The 18,462-nt window shown below is 52.3% G+C and overlaps 2 protein-coding genes across 3 annotated transcripts; one reads left to right on the top strand and one right to left on the bottom strand.

Moving 5' to 3' along the window:
* Positions 1–4,195: 4,195 nt before the first annotated feature.
* Positions 4,196–15,573, bottom strand: ANAPC2 (anaphase promoting complex subunit 2). Its single transcript, XM_054848528.1, has 13 exons — positions 15,453–15,573; positions 14,014–14,636; positions 13,364–13,496; positions 10,809–10,983; positions 10,544–10,663; positions 9,922–10,039; positions 9,654–9,835; positions 9,362–9,503; positions 8,549–8,624; positions 7,770–7,973; positions 5,988–6,117; positions 5,480–5,715; positions 4,196–4,708 (listed from the first exon to the last, which is right to left on the bottom strand). Exons 1-13 carry the CDS (start codon positions 15,534–15,536, stop codon positions 4,496–4,498), a joined length of 2,436 nt encoding a protein of 811 aa, XP_054704503.1. The 5' UTR covers positions 15,537–15,573; the 3' UTR covers positions 4,196–4,495.
* LOC129215439 (microtubule nucleation factor SSNA1-like) lies at positions 15,495–18,162 on the top strand. Of its 2 annotated transcripts, none has more exons than XM_054848530.1 (3): positions 15,495–15,651; positions 15,720–16,189; positions 17,954–18,087. In XM_054848530.1, the coding sequence occupies exons 1-2, from the start codon at positions 15,495–15,497 to the stop codon at positions 16,157–16,159; spliced, it is 597 nt and encodes a 198-aa protein (XP_054704505.1). In that variant the 3' UTR covers positions 16,160–16,189; positions 17,954–18,087. The 2 variants fall into 2 exon arrangements, with proteins under 2 accessions (XP_054704505.1, XP_054704504.1); XM_054848529.1 differs by having other exon boundaries at positions 15,521–15,651; positions 15,720–15,919; positions 17,954–18,162.
* The last annotated feature ends 300 nt before the right edge of the window (positions 18,163–18,462 follow it).

Here is an 18,462-nt window from a genome sequence, read left to right as displayed (position 1 = left end):
GGCAGGGAGCAGGCAGGGAGCAGGCAGGGAGCCCTGAAACAGAAAGTGAGAGCCTGCAAGCAAAGGGGAAGGGTGCCCGGGGGGGGATACAGAAACCCCCGAGCAGCCCCGCGGGCCCCGACCTCGGAGCCGGCCCCTCCTGTGTCCCCAGAAAGGGAAGAATCCAGGGACTTAATAAAATACCCCAACCCACAGTGGGCAGCAGCGTCCCTGGCGTGGGGCTGCCCAAGCAGAGGGGGGGCAGCACCCCCTGGCCGGTGCTGTGCGCAGGATCCGGCCGCACGGGGTCATTCCAGACCCAAAGGTCCTTTTTCCGAGCACCGAGCTGCCCTTTTTGCGGCGCTACCAACCACCCCTGACTCCACGGCTGTGCGAGCGATGGCTTGGGCTGTTGGGTGGGTTTTTTTTCCTTTTATATCACCCACCTTGTGTTGATCTGCCCAAAATTTCTTCTGCTGCTGCTCCAGCCCCTCGCTTCCACGGGGTCCCTCCGCGCCGTCAGCCCTCCTGCATCCTAAACCCAGCGCATCAGCAAGAAGCACGAACAGCAGCGAGCTCGGTGTAAAACCAGCAGCAGATCTACGACTTCCCGGGCAGGATACGGCCCTGGGGCCATCGAGTCGGACCCTGCGCTCTTCCCAATCTCACTCTTAGCAAAAATTTCCAACCTTTGTAAGCAGCCCTGCTTTAACATGTCCAAAATAACCCAAACAGTTTATCCGTGGGCCGGGGAACATCCCTTGTAGTGATGCCGCATCCTGCTTGGGTTATCGTGGTCCTTCTAAACAGTTTATAAATAGACCAAGGTAAATGAGGGCGATCGCTCTTTTTGAGGGAAAGCAAGGGTTTTTAACTAATTTCTTCTTTTAAAGTCATTCAAGGAGCACCAGTCCAGATGACCACTCCTAAAACCCAAATTAAATCCGCTGCTTCTTTCTCCTCCAGCTGAGCTCCATCCCTATCTCACTAAAATGGGAAAAAAAGGAAAAAAAGAAAAAAAAAAAAAAAAAAACAACAAAGAAAAATGGGTTTGGCAGCTTCACCCCCTCATGTGCCGGCCTCGGTGGCGGCACGGGGCTCAGCACCAGGGCAGCAAGCAGGGTGGGTGCTGGGGCGAGCGATGGGAGACGCAGGGAGCAGCGGCGCGCGTAAACGCGTGTTCACAGAAAGGGTCTGCAGCGTGCAACGCGGGTGTCCGTAAAACATCCCAGAGGAACTGAAGCCATTTCCAAGCATCTGAGGAGTAAAGAAATGGGATTTTGCATGCATTTTCAAGCTATATATTTTTATTTCTCTTTCCTCCAAAAGTGGAAGGGATTTGCAAAGGCGAGGGACCTGGGACAGGGCTTCACCTTGGCCGGGAGATGCAGCGCCGGCCTGAAGCAACACGGCTGCGCCGCAAACGGTGGCAGAGAAGAGCCCGAAGCCCTTTTTTTTTTTTTCCCAGCTTCCTCCGTTCAGGCTGAAAAATTGCGTTTCCAGCTTGTTTCAATTAATTTTAAGACTTTTACATTCCATAAAAGCTGAAGCACTCATTAAACCAGAGTATTTCCTATTGTCACTCTTTGAAACAACCACACTACAGCTCAGCCGGTGGCTCTGGCTCAGCCGCGCCGGGACCTCCCGTGGGGAGAGAAGCGGCTCCAGGTCCCCTCGGCGGCGGCGGCATTCGCCTCCCGGCTCAGGACAGACGCACTCATCACACCCCAGGAGCTCATCCCATGGGGGGAGCGTCAGGGCAGGAAAGATGCTCATCCCACGCCCCGACCTCCACGGCCCCGGGCACGGCGGGGAGGGCTGGATGTGCCCCTGGTCGCGTTGCGGGGTGGCTGGGAGCGCTGCCAGGGATGGGGCAGGGCTGGGGCACGCTCGCCACCCCCCCGCGCCCTGCCTGGGGCGTGAGGAAGCGCCGCAGGAGGAATATATCCACCTGCACCCACACAGAAATAAATAAACAAACTTTTTTGCATCTATAAGCAAAGCCAAACCCGCCGGGGCCCCGGAGTCACTGGCAGCCACGTTCCCTGCCCCAGCAGCCGCCCGGGCTCCTTCGATGGCCAGGGACAGCCCCAGCTGCCAGCAGCCCCGCTGCAGAGCTGGTGGCGGCTTTGATCTGGAAAGATCAGAAAGATGCTTGCCCACCCTGTCGCAGCCACAGCGTGCCCAGACGTTCGACGGTCAGCCACGAAGCGCAGAGCGAGACGTGCCGTGGCACATCCCGGGCAGCTCCGGCTCCCATGGCCAGCAGACACCGACCCTGCCACCCTGCAGCTGCCTACCTTTCCAGATGCTTCCATGTGCTCAGTTTTCTTTCCTGAAAAAACAAACCAAACTAAAATATAAAATTAAAAAAAAAAATCACTCAAAAATAAAATAAAATAAAATAATGCTGTGAAACACAGCCCTGGGGCTCTGCACCTGCAGCACGCACAGCAAAGAGGTACCCTCTAGGGCTGTCCACACAACCTGCCCGCATCTTGCTCCTTCTTGCCCTCCCAGAGCACGTGGGTCTTGGATGGAGCCCAGGCACTTGTGGGCTGCTTTGATTTATTCAGTGGCGGGTGAGCATCTAGGCAAGAGCAGAGCAAGTGCACGAGGAGCTGAGCAGCCTTTGAGGGCATGCGGAGAAGTCCCCAGGGGTGTTTGCTCCAAGGGAGTTCCCCGTATCCGAAACTGGGGAGGGAAAACGCACCAGGACCTGCTGGAGGAGCACCGAGCCGAGACCTCAGCCTGGGGTTAAACCAGCTGCGTTTCACCAAGATGTTGCATCTCGGGGCTCCCAGGGGCGTCCCCAGCCACAGCCCACGCTGGGCACAGCAATGACGAGGCCAGTGCCGTGTCCTGGCCACCCCGATCAGCCTCCGATGACAACAGATCCAGCCGGGTTGTCGTTCAGGCATGGATTTCCCTCCCTGCCTGCTGTGATTTGGGATTAGCTGCTCATCTTCCCTGGCTTTACCTGGAATAACATCCTACAGTCACAGACCAGGGTTTATTTAGGTATTAACAGAGCCCTACAGCACAAGGGACATTTTAAGCTTCACAACAGAACACACCAACCAGCTCCTAGTGCCACAAGACCCCCAGCCCGGAGTAAAGTGCCACGGGGAAACAAGACCACGCGTGCTCACCCACAGAGGAAAAGCTGTGGACGTACACAAAGGGGAGGCAAGTGCCAGACCCCCCATTGCCTGTGGCCGCACGAAGGATGCCCACAGTGTGGGGCTTCTGGGCCTTTAGGCACTGAAAAACAAGGTTAAATGTTAAATACAGGTTGTTTTCTGTGTTCCACAAGTCTCTCGTGCACCCAGACGCACAGCGATGCAGCCAGGCTCGCAGGCTGCTCCAGTGGTGTAAGCGCAGCCCTTTGGAATCTCACTTCCCGCTGCCGCAGTGCCCACAGGCTGGGACAGAAGATTCAGCAGAGAGGAAAGAGTCCTTGGGCTGTGGAAACTCATTCTTTGCTTCACAGAAAGCAAATTTTTAGTAAAAGCCAGATTTCCCCAGCGCATTCCTCCCGACGAGCAAAACCCACCCAGAAAGCAGGACTGAGGAACCCTGAATGCTGCTAAGTGGAGACAGAACACAATCTTGATACCCAGGTTGGGAGCGCGAGGTTTAACCAACGGAGCTCAGGGATTATCCCATCCAACTGCCTCGTTGATCTCAGCGGTGCCAATAACTCTGAAGCACACCAAGACCTGCACCCTCAAGAGCAGCCGCTGCGGTGTTGGGAGGGAGACGTGTATTCGTGCCATAGTAAAATGATCCTGCCGCTGCCTGGACTTACCCTCCAGGACCAAACGGCTTGCCCTGAAGAACTGCTATGTCTCATCCATCTAAAGCATTCTTCATCCCACAATAAAATTATTCCCCACAATTTAAGAGTCCCAAACCAGGGTAAGCAGACCCTGGAGTCTTCCTCCCACGTAAGCCAAAGGAGACAGCACAAACTCTTGCTTTTGTGTCGGGTCTTGCTCATCACAGCCAGCTGCAAGTCGCTGCTTTAGCCACACACGGAGACCCAGACGGCAACTGGAGCCAACAGCCCCCTCCCAAACCCTCCCGGGGCCACAGATGGAGACCCAGCGAAAGGGAGATGGTGCCCAGCAGACTGGGGAGTTTCCTGCCTGCCCTTTCAGCGTGGGAAGGCTGGTGCCAAGAGTGCTCCGCCGAGAGGAAAGAAAAGAGTTGGTACCATCTGAAAAAGGAGACTGCTGTTTTTTATTAACCAGTGAAGTGGGCCCAGAGACTCACGTGTAGGAGGAAAAGCAATGTGGGGAGCAGGCCCAGTCCCAGAAGGTGTGGGGTGCACGGCCCAGGCTGCTGCTGAGCTGTCTCCATGTGGGAACGGACAGCCTTTTGGGGAAGGGGGCACAGCAACCCCCCGGAGCAGAGAAACTGCCCAGCGGGACGCAGAGAGCTGGGCAGCACTTGGGAGCCGAGCTCAGGCACGGAGCAGCAAGACACAGGGGAAAGCAGGGACGCTCGCAGTCTAGTTGCAGTTCTTGGGCAGGCGATAGACTCCTCCGGAGTAGATGAGTTGCTGGTCCCGGACCTTTTTCTGGAGGAAACCCTGCAGCTCCTGTATATCAATTTCTGTAACCACTGGGCCGGTCATCACAAACATCTTCAGCATGCTGTGAATCCTCTCCAAGGACAGGCTCTCCAGGTTGGTCAGCATAGCCTGGATGTACGTCCAGAACAGCTGCAGAGGGCGACACGCAAGCAACAGTAAAGCACACTGACATCTATACCATGAAGAAAAGGGGTGCTTTAGTGTCCCGTATCCCAAAAGCAGAGCAGGACTGTGGCTGGCAGCAAGTTCTGCTCTCCGCCACAAGCATGTGGTCTTTAAACAGGAAATATCCAAGAACAGCATCAGGTGTTGGGACGCACAGCTAGAAAGCAGGATTTGACGTGCAGTACGTGCACGACCCGCAGTGGATAAACACCAGTATGACAACTGCGTGTTGCACAGTGGCGCAGCGCACACAGCGTGACACATGGGTAGGAAAAGCATGGGAAGCATCCAGGAACCACCACACAGAGAAGGCAAAGGTCCAGCTGTTAGTGCTGGGTAAGCCTTTTTGGCAGTCTAAGTGCCAAAAAGCGCTGCTTGAGTGAATCCAAATAAGTTATGACTATTTTCAAATATGAAATCATGTCTCGGAGTTTTTCTTTTTTTTTTTAACTGAAAAAAAATACATTTAGAGATGTCCAAGCGGTTGCCTGGTTCAGCAGCCAGGCACTTTTCTGGAGGGAAGGCTGCGATCCAGCACCTGCGCCAGTGAGCATTAATCACAAGACATCCACTTCAAAAACCCCTCCTGCTGGACTTAGCCACTTGCAGTGGGAAATGCAAATCCAAATTGCAAATTGAATCCATCATCTCAATCAGACTGCCCAAAGCCAAAAGCACGGGATGTTTGCATCGGCCTGCCGGCTTCGCAAGCAGCCAAGACACACGGATGGGTACCTGCAGCTCTTCCTCTTTCTGGTCAGCCTGTGACGCCATGGCAGAGTCCCCCTCCTCGTCGCTGTCTATCAGAACGACCTTCTCCACCTGGTCCTTCTGCTCCTCCTCAATGACAGTGAAGGTGCCTTGGGGCTCTTCGCGCAGGACACCCTGCTGCAGCCACAACGTCATCTTACGCTTCAGCGATGTCACAGGCACCTTGAGCACTTCGCTCAGCTCTGTCAGGGTCCACGTACCTGCAGAGACCACGGACATCAGAGAAAAGCACGGAACTCCTGCCCACCTCCACTGCCAGGAGCAAGCAGCCATGTGCAGCAACTGCATGAAAGCAGGCTGGGTGCTGCGTCCGAGGAGAGCTGGAGACCGGGCTGAGCCCTGTGGTAGATCCAAGCCCATGAACCAGGTCTCGGTCCTGCTGCCAGAGCTCTTGGAGCCTACAGCCACCCAAGCAACGTGGCCTTCCCACCACAGACACGGGTGGTAACGCCGAGTCTGCCATGGCACTCACTCTTGGTCTGGAAGTGCAGAATGATGGCGGCATGCACGGGAGAGACGGACAGGGAGAGGGTGCGATCTGCCAGCTCCACGTCCAAGCTCACCAGCCCCAGGTGGTACTTCCAGTTCAGGGTCCTCATGGCCTGGAAAAGGGGGAAGGAGCCGCTCACAGCAGATCTTCTAACAGGAACCACTAAGTGCTGCATTATTGCAAACACCCCTCTACCACCAGGAACCTCTGCCAGATATGAAAGCTGCTCCCCTCCTCATGAGTCATGCAGCACTGCCACCACGAACCATCCCCTGCCCCCTCATGGGAAACATCCTCCTCGTCACGAGTTGTTGTCCAAGACCAATGCCCTGAAAACCAGTCACTCAGCTCTCTGGAAGGGTAAGCACAGGTTGAGAAAGCACTGGAAGACCAACTGGGCCACTCAGGACAAACTCCTACCAGAAAATAAATAATCTGGGGCAGGATTTCCTTGGAAGAGAAGCAATCTCTTCTGATACTGATGTGAAAAGAGGACTGTTTGCTTTGAAGACTGAGGATGCTTGAGGAGGCTGCTTTCTCCTTGCATCTCCTCCTGCATCCTCTCCTAACTAATTTTTTGCAGGCACAGAAATCAGCTGGCATCTACATCTAGCACGTAGCTACAGCAGGAGAAGAGACAGGATCTAGAGCTATGAGCTCCCCACCCTCATGGCATGCATCACCTGGGGTACATTAATAAGTCCAAGAAAGGATATAGAAAACCTAGTCTGAAGTGGAGTCAGAGCACAAGTGGACAGGCAAAGAGGAACATCTGCATGAGACACCAAATTGTGTTCAGGTTGACTGCAAAGAACCATCTGTGTGCACACACACACTACACTGGCATAACAGCTAGATCTGAATCATCCGTGTTCCAGATGTGGGCTCTGCACTCCACCAGAAAAGAAGCTGCAAGGTAAGAAAGCCAAGACCACAGCTCTGGAAGTGACCTAGATCTCTCCTTGACTTCCAGACAGATGCTCCTGCTTCCAACCCATTCTGTACACACAGAGCAAGATGCACCTCAGCTTCCTCTGTCTGACTAACTGCTGTGATCAAGCGCCTGGAGAACAGAATAATACTGCACAGTTGCTTATATTTGCTCTGTATGCCTCGCTTCCACCTTCCCGTGGTGTTTAGAAAGGCACGGATTCGGTCTTTGTCTGAGCCACAGCCAAACTGCTTGTACCTGAACGGTCCAACGTGGAGTTCAGGGACCCTCTAGAAATGAATGAAACAACCCAGGAGAGACCACAGACAGAAGAGGAAGCAACGTTCACCTAACTCCAGACTAACAGTGAATCTTAAAATGACACCATGTTAAAAGAGCTTCTTTTCAAGAGGACAAACAGGGGAGGAGAGTGCCAGAGTACTGAAGAAGAGAGGCCCACCAGGGACAGGGTGTCACTCTTACCACTATAGAACAAGCTTAGACCAGACTTAAGATGCCTAAGAACTTCCACCTCAGTATGCATTTAACTAATAAACATTGGCATATTTTAGAAAACTCTCTTCCCTAACTGCAATCACTACGACGACCCAGGCACCCCCTAGACAGATAAACCCTTCTCTTGGCAGTAGCTAAGCTAGAGCAGCTTCTAACCCCGATTCAAAGCTGAAGGACTTTGGGATTCCACCTTAACAGCGTGGGTGTACCAGCAGCTGAAGTTTAAGGGAAGTTAAAGGGGACTTTGTGAAAACCAAGCTATATAACAAAGCCTGAACAGCATACATCTTTTTTAAAGAGGGTTAAGGTTGCCTCACCTTTAATTTCTCATACTTCTTGGAATAGGCTTCCATGGCTTCCTTGACCTGCTCTGGAAGCTCTAGCTTCTCCTCTTTCAGCGGTGGCCAGAACTCACTTGACAGGATAACAGCAACGAGGCTAAACGGTGGCCTCTCCTCCTCTGGGAGCTTCTCTTCCTCATCACGAATGTTGGCGTTAATGCGTCGCGAGTCAGCCATATCCTGGAAAAGGCAGAGGAAGCTAAGGCAGCTCCTTCTCTTCCAAGTCAGTGCTGACCCTTAGTAAAGGAGAAGCTTTAACAAGGTGACTAGCATTGTCTCCAAATGATGATGGGGACACTGGAAAGGACGTGATCATGTATGTCTACTAGAAAGTCTGCTATATACTCAGAAACATTTGTGGGAAGGTTGGGGAGGGGCTCAACATGAGCCTACACTGGAGTCCCTCCAGACCTGTGTCCTTCCCACAGTGCTCCAAGCAAATGAAACTCCAGACTCCCAACCCTACAGGAGCAGGAAGAGCCCAGCTCTTCAATGCCAGAATATTGTACTGCAGGAAGGGCAGGAGAGATGACAGCACCACAGCAACCATCCCCCAGAGTCGATAACCCAACCCACAGGGCTTAAAAAACAGACATGATTTTGAATGCACTTCTGCCTGTCACAAATCAGCCCCCTCACTGGGATTTTGGGAACTCCACTTTCCTAAAAGACCCTTTTTGGGTCACTCCTCAAGTTCCTCCCCTTCCCCAATGAGCTCAAATACCCAGGACTTGAATTTAAAAGAAAAAAGTTACTTTTAACATGACTTCGCAATAGTGCATCTGAGCTTCACCAAACCGCAGCTTCAGCAGCTCCACGTTGCGGATTTCCCTGACGAGAGAAACGACGGATCAGACACGGGTCCCTCAGACAGACAAGCCTGGCTTCGTCTCCACCCCTTGTGGCACAGCCAGAAAAGGCAGTCCCTGGCACAAGAGTGTTCCTTCCTAGGAAGCCTTGCAAGGCACGTTATCTGAACAGGATGTCTCCTAGCGTCTAAATGAGGAACAGTCACTTCCTCTGTAGGCCAGCAGCTTTTTGAAGACCTTCCTATCCCTTTCATTTGGACAAGTACAGCACTGGGCCATCCCCCTCAACAACGCGATGCATTTGGCGAGCTGCTTGCCTGAGACTGCCCATCCAGACGTGGCTTGCACTAGCTGCATTTCACAGAAGGGAAAACCACCGCAACTGTTGATTCAAGAGACACAGTTGGGCTGCAACTGAGGTTTCCTGATGCTTCATCCCTTTTTCTTATTTTGACACTTTCTGCTGACACTAAGCACCCTGTGCAGGTTGTGAGAGCCACTAGAACATGCGGGATGGAGCTAAGAGGGTGTCGGGGCCTCCAGTTTCCTACACGCTGCCCTATTAGTGCAAGCCAAGGGCAGGACGGAGCAGGAAGCAGCCCAAGAAGAGGTGAGCGCATGAAATTCTAGATGCAAACCCAAAGCTGCAGAGGAAAATGGCCAAAGACATTCCTGGCTCCAGAAACAGCCGTTCATTGGATCAAGTCTAAAGCACACCTTTATCATGGAAAGCCCTGGGGGTGGGCATTTGAACCTCACCTCTCAGCGCTGTAGTTGAACTGATGTAGCAGCCGGTCAGCCAGAAGCGTGCGGTATTCGTTGATAAACAGGTCCTTGCTGCCATAGATGCTCACCAGCAGGCTGATGATGTCTGAGGAACGACGCTTAGAACTTGATTTTCCTAGTGGAATCCAGCAGACGACAGTGCGAGATTAACGGAGACCTGCCCCAGCCCAGCTCAGCTCCAGAGGACTAGCAGACGAGCCGCTCGAGACTACAGCCCACCAGGGAAAACAAGGGGCTGCCGGGACTTCCGGTCTTGGCATCTAACCTGGATCTGCATCAACCGGGTCAGGAACCCAGTCCCCTGGTTCTGAGATGTCATCGTCACTCTCCTGGCCATTCTCCAGGGTCACCGGGTCAGCTTTCGAGAGCTCATTTGCAAGATCACCGGAGCCCTCAGCATCCCCTGTGAGACCGGCCACAATCTGCCGCACTGTGTCTTCCCGAGTCCTGCCAACAGGCAAGAGAAACAGAGCAAGTGAAGGGAAGGGGAGGGACGGGGGATGCGTAGGACTGTCCTGCTGCAAGCCTCTTACCTCAGATACTTCCTGATGGGCTCACAGGCGACCTCCAGGATAACCATAGAGGGGTCAAGCTCCCGCAAGGCCTTGATGGCCGAGATATACAGAGTGATGATGTCGGATGTGTTGACTCCTACAAGAGAGGCAGACGGAGTCGGAGTCTCAGATCACGGACTAATGGCTTGGATGCAAGGAGCTTGGATGCTCCAAGCCCTCTGTTCAACCTATGGAGTCGGAGGTGAAGGGCTTGCTGCCCTACTGCCCCAGCCAAAGGGAGAGATCAGATCCGCAAGTCTGAGAAACCACTTCCAACCACAAACGCAGGCTAGAAACTGGCTGAGCCCAGATTTTGCGTTTGGAGCTCAGACCGCACATAGCAGAGAAGCCTTTATCCACCTGGACCAAAGCTAAACTTCCAGCTCAGCTCCTCACCACACTGCAAAAATGAGGCAAGAAGGGGCTGGGACATATCAGCTCCTGCTGCCCACGTGCACTCCAACGCAGAGAGCACATGATGTGCGCAGCCTGGTGGCCTCTCTCTCATCAAACATGAAATGAGATGATGGCTCCCAGTAGATCCCCACTCATGCCCAGGCTCCTCACAGTGTTACAACATATGTGGGGATGTAAAACTCACCAGGATGCAGAAGTCGCATTTCCAGAGCACTTTTCAGGGAGCTGAGCAGCTGCTGCCTCTGATTAGTCCTTTCTAGGCAGAACTTGAGGTCCTCCACAGCAGGCTTCGACTCTGGGAAATCTACAAACCAAGCAGTGATTAGAACCAGTGCCATGCTCCGTGGGAAGGCAAGAGGAGACAGCATGGCACATCAGGAGAAGACAGACCTACAATTCATCCAGTCCAAGTCCAAGAGTGAATGAACACTGAACTGGTCCTACCCTACCTCGAATAATGCTGAAGAGCTCTTCAATGCGCATGCTGGCATAGATGCGGTAGAAGAACCTTTGGACGTGGCACCGCCAGCGCTTCAAAATGCTGCTAGCTTCTGGAGAGGAGCGTGCCAAGGGACCATCTTGCAGAAAAACCCTGCTGAGCCAGCCAATCACTTTCTCAATCCACTGCACAAGGAGAGGGAGAACACAGAGATGGTGAACACCACAACCAGATGCACAACCACGTCCTGTCACCAGGCAGCTACCACAGCAAGCAGAAATGAGCAGCTAGCCAAGCACAGCATTACCTCCAGCTGCTCTCCAAATGCACCCTGGCCTGGGTTACAGCCAGGGAAAGCCTAGCCGAAAGAATATGAACTTTAACTAAAGATACAGGATACGCACTATGCAGATGTGTATGAGAAGACAAGGGGTGACCGAGGATTGTGCATAGGCACCGGGCTCCAAAAACTTGCAGACTATTCTACCCTTGCAGAATTCCATTCCACTCTATACTTGCAGAATTATTCTCTTTATGAGAATTTAAGAAAATTGACCATCACATCAGCCTTGCCCCAAAATTTCAGTGAGGAGCAAGGAAGCCATCCCAAGGACTCACAGACACACTCTTGCCAACCAAACTCAGGCACTTGAAGCCAAGACCTCAAATACCAGCCTAGTCACTGAATAATAAAATAAAAATCTGAACAGAAAGCATCAGAATGTTAATTTTTTTATATTTGAGGTTTAGTTTTCTACATAGCAATGTGGAATTGTAAAATTTCAAATGTACTCAGCTCTAACACCCAGATATTCAAAATAAATGTTTTTTTAGAATTTTATTTTTCCTTTAAACTGGCAAATGTGTAGCACTTCCTGGGACAGTATTTGAGTATTGAGTCAATACTAATCTTTTTTGACAACTGGATTTGGACAGCCTAAACCAAAAATGCTAAGTCCAGATCTGCTTTGATTATGTTAATTTTTAATGATCTGCTCAATTGAGGAAACACTGAAAGAATGCACAAGTTCTGCTAATTACAAGGCAGGACAAACCCGAGAACTACAGAACACCTAGGCATCAATCTGGGCAAAACTGTGGACAGGCTGATATGGAATTCTCCTAAAGAACAAAAGGAAAGGACGATAACTTTGGAGTTATAGTTGTGGAGTCTCCTCTGGAGAGATTCAAAACCTGCCTGGACGCGACCCTGTGCAACCTGCTCCGGGTGATCCTGCTCTAGCAGGGGGTTGGACTAGATGATCTCCAGAGGTTCCTTCCAACCCCGACCATTCTGTGATTCTGTGATAACCGACGCAAAGCAACTCAACTTTAAGGAATACAATTATTATCAAACCAACCCATTTTTCCCCATGGGTTTATCTTTGAGTGTTCTTGCTATAGCCTGATAAGCGACTGACACTCCAAACTGTTGCTGCTGTGTCTGAAAAGGGGGTTTGCTGTCAGCGCTTGTTCTTTTAGCAAGCTGTTTCCCAGTCTTCTATTCTACCTTTAGCTTGCTAGGCTTGTGCTTTTTTTTTTTTTTTTTTTTTTTTTTTTTTTAACATCTTCCCAATTTGGATACTGCTTCTACTTTGTTTTTTTAAATTGTCTCTTCCTAGTTCTGACATGCTCCAATATTCTGCAGCCAAACACGCCGGCCTTTCTGAAGAGGTGGGAGCAAGGGGACCTTCTGCAATGTCTGACCAGCGGAATGCCGTTGCATTTTCTCTGGTGCCCTTAAAATATCCTTAAACAATCTCCAGGTCACCCCTACTAGGTCCAATAAAGAGAGTGTTGCACAGCAACTAAAGGGAAGTAAATACAAAATGACCGCTGATGTTTGCAGACCACAAAAACAGCCGGCATAGCAAACAGCAAGGAAACTAGGACAACCATAGAGAGCAGTCTGGTTTGCATGGCAACCTGACTTCACCCATTGTTCTTCACCGCAGGCAACGGCAAGGTCATGCATCGAGGGACAAAGAGTGCAGAGCCGGGACTGTATCCCGGAAGAGCCATAACCTGGAGAAGAATTTTATTTTAAGGTCATACTGGGTAAACAGCCCAACACAAACTCGGCTTAAGGTGTGAGGAGGGATTTTAATTCTGTATGTGGCCCACTGGCGAGATCAATACCAGAGTATTGCCTCCCATTTTCGCTTCCTATTTTAAAGTGATGCTGAAAAATTGGAAAGAAGAAAGAAAACAGCCACACAAGTTCAAATGATGAGCCCACCTACAGAGAGGGAGGGTTCTTGGCAGGCTAGGTGGCACCACATGTTCTCATAGTTTGTAAAACAGCCACAGAAATTCCCTCATTACTACGGACATCACCAGGTGAAATACAACGGTCCATGGCACAGGTCAGAGCAAACCTTCCCCTCTAGTATAAACCAAAATGGGGAGTTTTACCCCCCTCTTCTGCCAGGGACGGTGGGAGTCACAGCTCAGGATCTGGTGTTTTCAGGTGGAATCTGCTTTTAGCCTGAGCAGCTAAAGCAGTAAGGGGAGCAGCTGCACATCCCCAGTGAAGGGCCCTCGCTGCCCGCACGCCTGCCTTACCTCCTGGAACTCATTCAGGAAAGAGTGCTCGTATTCCCCCCTGCATCTTTGCTCCATCCTCTCCTCTATCATCTTGTGCAAGATGGTCGTGACAGCGTCGGCGCTCACTCTCTCCAGCAAATTCAGCCGGCGGCTACAGACACAGACAGTGACGCGACTCAGTGTGTATGGAAGCCAAGGTACAAGCAATAAAGAAAATCTAACAACCTGAAGGCACCTTCCTCCCTGAAGGCTCCACAAATGCAGACCTAGCTCTTCGTTTAAATGCTCTGATAGCTGCATAGATGCACTACGTATGTAACACATGACACTACTGCTATCCCATCTTCCTTAGAAACAGTATTTTCTAGCCATCAAAAGCTTTTTCAGTTAGAAGAGTTTGCTCCTTTGTTGACAGAAGGCCTTAGAGCAAGAGGAAGATATTCCCATATCCAGGGAGAAGAACTTTCTGTCTAAAGACCTGCTCTAGTTCAACCACCAGCTGGAAACCAGCTGCAGAAACCCTCTGTCAAGTTCTTTGCCCATTATCACGGCACAGCCTGACCCCACGCGGAACTCCTCCTGTTTTCATATATCAAAAGAACCTGCTGCTGCTCCCCATGGGACCATCTCTTGTTCCGCGTGACAGCCACCCCCCACAACCTACGTACAGAATGTCATTGAGCTGCTGAAACTGCTCCATGGCTTTGGGGCACCAGCACTGCTCTCTCTTGCTGCTGCAGCCTGCACACAGCAGGCTCTCTCCTCCGCCCTCCTCCGTATCACTCTCCTGCTCGGTCTCACTCATGCTGCTCTCGCACTCATTTGTTCCATCTTCTCCTTTCTTCCACTGCCGCATGTATATCCTGAAAGTGCGGCTGTAGAACTGCTGGATCATTTCCTGGAAGGATTTGGTAGTGGAGAAGAAAAGGATAGCTTTGAACATGGTGTAGACCTTCTCTTGCAGCATCTGAGCGCCTGTCCCCAGAAGCAAGCCTGCCTTGGTCCACCTCTCCAGAAGTTCCAGGCTGTTCAGGTAGGGATCCAGGCGGCACTTGAGAAGACAAAACGCGTCCAGAAGGAGCGAGGAGCACTGGGGCTCCTCGGCTGTGTTTTCATACTGGCCGATGCAGTTCCAGAACTCAGGAGCTATATTTGCCTGAAGGTCCGTCTGCAGCACCTCGATGAACCACTCTTCCACAATCGAGTGCAAGTCGTAACACCGCAGCACATCCAGGGCTGCCCGCAGGTCGGCATCCTTCAGTGGCCCTGCAGCTTCGGACCTCGGAGCTGCCTGAAATACAGAGGGAATACCGAGTTAAGCATGTGTAAAGACTCCTCTAGGAGGAACTGTGGCAGAAGACACCCCTCATCTCAAAGAGCGGGGGCCAAACACACACGGACTCTGCTGTCAAACAGCACCAGGCAGATACCGTTCCTCCGTGGAACCTGCTGGAAGCCAAGCGCCCAGCTCCCAGGCCTAACACCCAAACACGTCCATTGCTGTCCCTGTTGGCGGCTGCTGCAGGACGCATGTGCTGGCAGGAGCGCCTCGAGCCACCTCCGGGTCCCCAAAAAGCCAGGCTCTAGGGCAAAACCTTCCCTGGGAAACGTTAGCTCCCTCGGGGAGTGAGCAGGAAGCAAAGCAGCAGCACGGTCGGGGAAGCAGCACATCTTCTTGGCACACGTGCTTTCCTGGCTGGTGTGATGGGGAAGAGAGGGGCGGCCGGACCCTGACAGCCCGCCGAGCAAATACGAGCCACCGCACCCCCCTTCCCCTCTTTCCAAGCCGGCAGCTCCCGCCGTTTCTCCCCCCAGCCCCAGCAGCTCCCACCTGCCCCGCGGCAGCACCGAAAACCGGCCCCAGGAGCGGAGGGGACCGGCCAGGCCGCGGGACGAGCCTGGGGCCACCTCAGCCACCCCGGGGGCGGCGGAGCGGGAGCCCGGCGGGGCCGGGGCCGGGGCCTGCCCTGGGCCCACGGGGGCTGCCAGACCCGACAGGGCGGCGGCGTGAGGGGAGCGGCGCGTCCTTCCCCGGGCCCTGCCCGCCCCCCCGCGGGCCCGGCGTCCCCGCACCCCCCCGCCTCCCGGCCCGGCCGGCCCCGCTCACCAGCCCCAGGGCGGCGGGCGGCACCAGGGCGGTGCTGAGCGTATGCCAGGCGGCCGAAAGCCCCGCGCCCGCCGGCGGCTCCATGCGGGCCGCGCCGCAGGAAGAGGCGGAGCGCGGCGGGACGTTGGGCAGGGCCGGGCCGGGGCGATGAGCGGGCCGGGGGCCGCGCTGCGGGGCTACAACGCGGAGCTGCAGGAGGGTGAGCGGGGCCGGGACCGGGGCCGGCGGCGGGGCCGAGGCTGGGGCTGACGGGTCCGTGCCGCGCAGGGCTGGCGGAGCTGCGCGCCCGGCGGGAGGAGCTGAGCGGCCGGATCCGGGAGGAGGAGGCGGAGCGGGGCCGGCTGCAGGGCCGCATCTGGGCGCTGACCGAGCGCCTGGCCGGCACCAGCGAGAGCCTGGCGCGGCACCTGGTTGCCCGCGGCGAGCTCGACAGGACCATCGCCGAGACCGAGGCGGCCTACGGCAAGGTACCCCCCGCCCGGCCCCGGGGCGACGCGCCCTGCCGCTGCCCGGGGCCGGGCGGGACAGAGCTGCCGGCACACGCAGTGCCCCTGCGGGGGGCTGGGGTTGCTGTGGTGCTGCGTTGCCTGAGCTGGGGAAGCGAAGCCGGATGGTGCCGGGGGGCACAGGCGTCACCCCGGCTTCGGGGGCCCAGCGAGGCCCTTGCCTGGCTCCCGGGGGCAGCGGGTCCCGCAAAGCCCGTCTGAAGGGGAGGAAAAATGGAGGAAAAGTGAAGGGTAAGTTAAAGCATACTGTCAAAATACATCAAAATGGTCCTTGGAACGGAGCCCTATAAAAAAACCAACCAAACAAAAAAAACCCTCCACAAAACCAAAAAAACCTTTCTCTCATCATTCGGGGGAGGAAAAATAGGAGGAAACCAGAGGCAAGACATTGACCCAGAAGACCACAAATTCATGCAGGTAACAACAACTGCGATGACAGAGCTGTTGGCCTACTAGACACTGGTTTTACCCAACTTTTAATGTAATTTCTCCTCTCTTTAATGGAATAACATCATTAAAAGAGTAGAAATGTTGGACCAGTAAAGGGGTGGGAAGGAGACAAACCGCAGGGGCTGTTATTCTGGTTCCTGGGATGCCTCTATCCTTTCACCTTTCCTGTATTTGTAACCTGCCAGCAGGGACTGCTTGATCCTGGCATAGAGCTGAATTCACTTTAGAATTACACACTTATCAGCTTTTTAAAAAAATAAAAGGATATTTCCAGCCCCCTTTCAGAGAAGCGATTCTCTTCCTTCTATTAGTAAGAAGGAGCTGTTTGGTTCAAAAGCACCCCTTCCCCTGTTAGCTGCTGCCTAAATTCTCCTTTTCTCATGTGTTTTTTGAATGTGATCAACTATGTCAGATCCTCTTCATTTCCCAAAGTCAGTACTTTCCCATGATGATTATTTTTCAGGTGAGGCTGGAGCTGTTTTCTCAGCCTACCTCAAGAGTTGATGGTTTGGGGTGAAGGGGGGAAACTCACATAAAAATTTAACAGCTTAAAAATTGTGTTGCAAAACTACACAAAAACACACCACCTTTTAAAAGAAACCTTACCTGAGATACAAGTCACAACCCCCCCAGCCTACAAATGAATTCATGTTTATTGAAATTAAGACAGTCACAGAAGGTAAAAAGCAGAGGTGGTTAGGAAAGGGAACGCAGATGTCCTGCAAACAGAAAACAGTACAAAATTCCTTCCTGTGGATGTACATCTCTTGTCCATAATCAAACTTCTTGCCTTCCCCCAGTCACAGGACTCCATCTCCATCCATGGACCAGATGGTGAGATCCCACCAACACATTCTGCTGGTTTCTCGTCCTGCGGGACACTTACCTTCATCTCTGAACACTTAGTGATTTCCACAAGTTTGCAGGAATGTAAACGATCTTTGGGACTACAACCCTACTATCACATTTTGTTACAGTTCTCCACAGTGTTGAAACTGTAAAATGGATAGGCAGCAAGATCTCCTAAACCTGTTGTAAGCATAGCAAGTGGGAGTGTTAGATTACATATAAGCTAAAAATAGAAGAAAATTAAGAAAAGGAAAGATTTAGTCTGACTTAAGGTCATTGTAGAGTTGAGTTAGTCTTTAAGCAAGAAACATAAAGTGTGCAGTTTTAACAGTGGAAGACAGGTGAAACTGGGTCAGCTGAACACAATTTAATCCCAGTCTAAAAAGCCCAGGTATCAACATCTCCCTTAACAACAAACTAAGCTTCACCCCACCCAGCTTCAGGAAGTTCTCTGCCTCGTGCTCCAACATGGATAAATCCCTTAAGGTGTTTCGTATTGAGAACATGGGCACGAACCAGAGAAATTCCTCCACAGATATTCCCGCAGTGAGATAGGACGATACATCACTGAGAATGAGATATTGTAAGGGCCTGAGAATCCCTCTTGCTGCAAGGTAGATCAGCTGAATTCGAAGGGAGCTCATAAGAGAAACAGTTTATGTAAAAGTAAGCTATTTTTATTTCTTTCTTTCCCAGATTCTGGAGAGTTCTCAGATATTGCTAGATGTCCTGAAGGGAGAAATTGGGAATGCTGGTAAAGCCAGCGAGCCGCAAAGCACTTCAAAAGAAAAACAAGCACGTGGACAAAAGCATTCCTAAACTTGTTCTGCAGCCCAGAAAGGCCTGTGGGTCTGGGACAGTTGCTGTTCTGGTACAAGGATGCTACATTTAATAAAAGCCTTTGTTTTGCAGAAGTAAATTTTCCTTTCAGATGCACTTTGGTATTAGAGATGTAAAATTAATCCTCATATGTTAGAGATCAGGGTAGGCATCCTATGAAAAAAAAAATACCCTTTATTTTGAGCACAGTGATACTGAAGCATTTCCCAGTAGGTGACTGATCAGCTGACACTTCTCCCCTCAAAGCAACATTTGCCTTGCTCTGCCATGAACAAGCTACGAGTTCATCTGGTGCCAGCAGGGATTAGAGTACAAAGCCAGGAAGCGCAAAGGTGGCACTCAGCAAGGTGTAAATTGCAGCTGCA

The sequence above is a fragment of the Grus americana genome, chromosome 20 (genome assembly GCF_028858705.1).
Source record: "Grus americana isolate bGruAme1 chromosome 20, bGruAme1.mat, whole genome shotgun sequence".
Classification (NCBI taxonomy): domain Eukaryota; kingdom Metazoa; phylum Chordata; class Aves; order Gruiformes; family Gruidae; genus Grus; species Grus americana.
This window is presented reverse-complemented; position numbering and strand designations above follow the sequence as displayed.